Source organism: Typha latifolia, chromosome 12, assembly GCF_019914945.1.
Source record: "Typha latifolia isolate L0001 chromosome 12, TyphaL0001v2, whole genome shotgun sequence".
Taxonomy (NCBI): Eukaryota; Viridiplantae; Streptophyta; class Magnoliopsida; order Poales; family Typhaceae; genus Typha; species Typha latifolia.
The window spans coordinates 2108598-2111985 of record NC_133097.1 but is presented as its reverse complement, the minus strand read 5'-3'; the positions used below and the strand labels follow the sequence as shown (position 1 = coordinate 2111985).

At 37.0% G+C, this 3388-nt stretch overlaps 1 protein-coding gene across 1 annotated transcript; it reads right to left on the bottom strand.

The window, feature by feature from the left end:
* Positions 1 to 238: 238 nt before the first annotated feature.
* On the bottom strand, positions 239 to 1010 carry LOC140799233 (uncharacterized). Its single transcript, XM_073153433.1, has one exon. The coding sequence runs from the start codon at positions 997 to 999 to the stop codon at positions 361 to 363; it is 639 nt and encodes a 212-aa protein (XP_073009534.1). The 5' UTR covers positions 1000 to 1010; the 3' UTR covers positions 239 to 360.
* Between the last annotated feature and the right edge of the window lie 2378 nt (positions 1011 to 3388).

Sequence of the window (3388 nt, the reverse complement as noted above, 5' to 3'; positions counted from 1 at the left end):
GTGTTATATCAATAAAAGGTTTACATTGACATTAATTACTTCTTTTTCCTTCAACAGCTGTATCTTCATATAGGTCCTCTTTCCAAAAAAACTCCTTTCTTTTCTTTTTTTCTTTTCTTATTAAAAAGAGTTCATATATAGACTGTTCATTTATCAGAAGTAGTTGAAAGCTAATCCGGTGAATCAATCATTCTATACAAGTTTTATCTCAAAAAGCAAGATCGGCGACGTTGTGAGCTTCGAGATTATTATCCCTGCTCGTATAAAGAACCCGGATAGAAGGAGAAGAAAGTGAGTAAGTGCTGTTAATTTACAAAATCTTGAAAAGTAATAGAAAAAAAAAGAAAAAAAGAAATCGATCTAACGCCGGAAGACATGCTCCTCACCGGTATCATGATCCACATGCCTGATCCACCTCCCTCTTCCGCCGTCCAAGCTCGGCCCCTTCCCGACGCCGACATGCAGCACCTCCACCCCGCCGCCGACCGGCAAGAACGCCGACCTCACAACCCTCGTCCCCGCAGCCATCTTCGCCTGCCCCTTCCCCTTCCCCTCCCCATACCTCAACGCCACCATACCCCTCGCCCCCGGCCTCGCCTCCCTCATGACCACCTCCCCATCCTTCCTCCCACAATCTACTACCATGAAATCCACCCCTTCCAATCCCCTCATCACCTCCTCCCCCTCCCCCACCACCACCACCGGCTTCCCCGCCCCGGCTCTCCGCATGGCCTCCACGTACTCCGTCGCTGACACCTCATCTTCAACAACGCAGACGTGGCGTCCACGGGTATGCCGCGCCGCCACCGCCAGCCCGAGGCTCGTCGATACGTCATTCCCCGGAGCCCACACCTCGACGATGAGCTGCGCCTTCCATCCCCCGGCCATGGCTGAGACCAGCTCCGCTACGTCCCTCTCCTCGAGACCATTTTCCGCCAAGGCCTTCACGGTGTCTATGTATGCCTTGGAAGCAGTCTCTGGACACCAAACTAGCTTCATTTTTTCCCCCTTTTCTTTTACTATCTCTCTTAATTCTATGAGAGAGAAGAGGGGATGGATAGGTGTGTATATATATTTTCTATATAGAGGGTGGGTTGACAATTGGAGTTTAGTAGGAGAACACGTAGGAGTTTGAAGGGTTGCATTAAATTACAAACTGCACGAAGAGGTAAGCAGCTCAGCGTTTTCTACAAACTCGGTGGACCAGCTACGAAAGCGCTTGTCCAAATATGAACGGTAGGAAAATGATTTTATATAGTTTACGACTAGATCTCTTTGACAATAAACGAGAGAGAGAGAGAGAGAGAGAGAGAGAGAGGCTGCAAGTTGTAATATTTAGTTGGGGGTTTCATACAGCGCCAATAATGGTCACAACTTTTGACCAAACGTGATGATCAGGTATATATCAACATTTTATTACTTCAACTCGTTAATCTATTTATAATCAATAACCTAATTATGATTTGGGATCATTGAAGATTGAATAAAACAATTAGATGTTCATCTTCCCATTCTTCTTAGCATTCATTCCAATCAACTAGAGACTTTAATGTTCTTGGTATTTTTATTAAAAAATAAATAAATTTGACGATGATGTTCTCCATCCTTACACCCTATCGGCATCAAGTTTTACTTTGCTAAGTTGGCTTAATTGTGACTAATTTGATGGCTAATCCCCTGTTGCGATGACCGTACTTATAATGTAAGGAAAGTATTGGCAGGGCGGAGAGGAGGATGGCTACGTGCGTCAACGTCTCTGGGGCAAGTAAAAGAGGAGGATGCGATTGGATTGCCAACTCGGAGAGTAGATGGGTGGATGGATCGGATCACATGTCATGTGTCATCTATCATGGCCGCCAAATCCGTGGTCTTCTCTGTGGGCTGTTCAGAGGAAATATAATATAATCACATGGTTCGTAACAAACATGTTTAATTGTATTCTTATGCACAAGTTTTGCACTTCATTAAAGTAGAGGTTTTAAATATTCAGAATAATGGGTGTAAACTATAAATACATAAAAATATAGGGTGTTAGATATAAATGGCCTATAAAAGTAGTGGTTCATTTCGGCCCTTGCTTTACATGTTTATTCAATTTACACCCTCATATTATATTAATATTTATACGAAACCTGTATTTTCTGTTAAATCATAGAAAAAGAGAGAATTTAATAAAAACATTATACATTTTGCTTTATTATCATTCCTCCTCTATATGAATATTTATTATTTAGCTCTTTCATTTTAGTTGTCGTTAGTCTTTTCTAAAATTAATTATAATATGAAAGAGTTAAGCTACTATAATTATAAAATAATCTTAATATTCTTAAGTAAATTTTAAGTTTAGAAAAATAAAATAAAGGGGAAATCATTTTAAAGTCAAAGGACGGCTTCTTTAGGTAATTTATTTTTTTTAATTTAGAAAATTCTGTAACATTTTTATTTTGTGCACTGGTGTTAGATTAAAATAGATTATTTTTGAGATAATAAAAGCTAAATTTTGGGTCTTATAATAAATGAACAAAGAAAGAACATAAATTAAAGAACAGAAGAAACGAAGTGGCATCAATCATATGTCTTGCCTTCCGTTTCATGTTTCAAATGTTAAAATGCTGATAAATTTTAAAAAGAATACTAATAGATTGTTCAACCGATTGCAATCTATTTCACACAGAGAGATTGTAAAGAATTATTTCTTTGAAAGCTACAAACTCTGTCAATTTTTTTCAACTTTTAAAAATAATTTCTAGTACTTCCAATCATATGGACATCGAGTGATATATACACTAATTGTTTGATAATAGCACTAGAGGTTGTTGATTAATTTGAGATAAGCTGTTGATTAAGTTTTTATTTATATTCTAGATTGTAGTTTGATATACTTTTTTTTTTATTTTGATATAGTCATTGAGTTCTAGTTTGGTTGTTTGCATTGTATCTAGTCACCATTAACTCTACATATATAATAAAGATTATTTTATTTATACTATTATTTAGTCAGGTCATTGTGATGTATAAAATCTATCTTGTTCTATTGCTGAGCGAAGACTGCAGCTGAAGTCTATGCCAATTTTCCCAGGCTAAACTTTATATCAAATATCACTTTAACTATACCGGAAATTTAAATTTGTCCATGTGCTGTTTGGCCCGATTTTATCTTACTCTTTATATCTTAAATTTAAGTAGTTAATTTTATCGTTTAGTCCAAACTATGTTGTTAACTGTTAGTGAATCATTAATTGGGACATAAAAAAGTTAGCTCATTTTCACTTTTAAAATAGGAATAGGTTTATTTTAGAATAAGTCTTCTTATTCTCATAGTATCTAAACAATAACTTCCTAGTATAGTAACTAATTCATCTCTCTCATGTTATTCCATGTAGCTTTT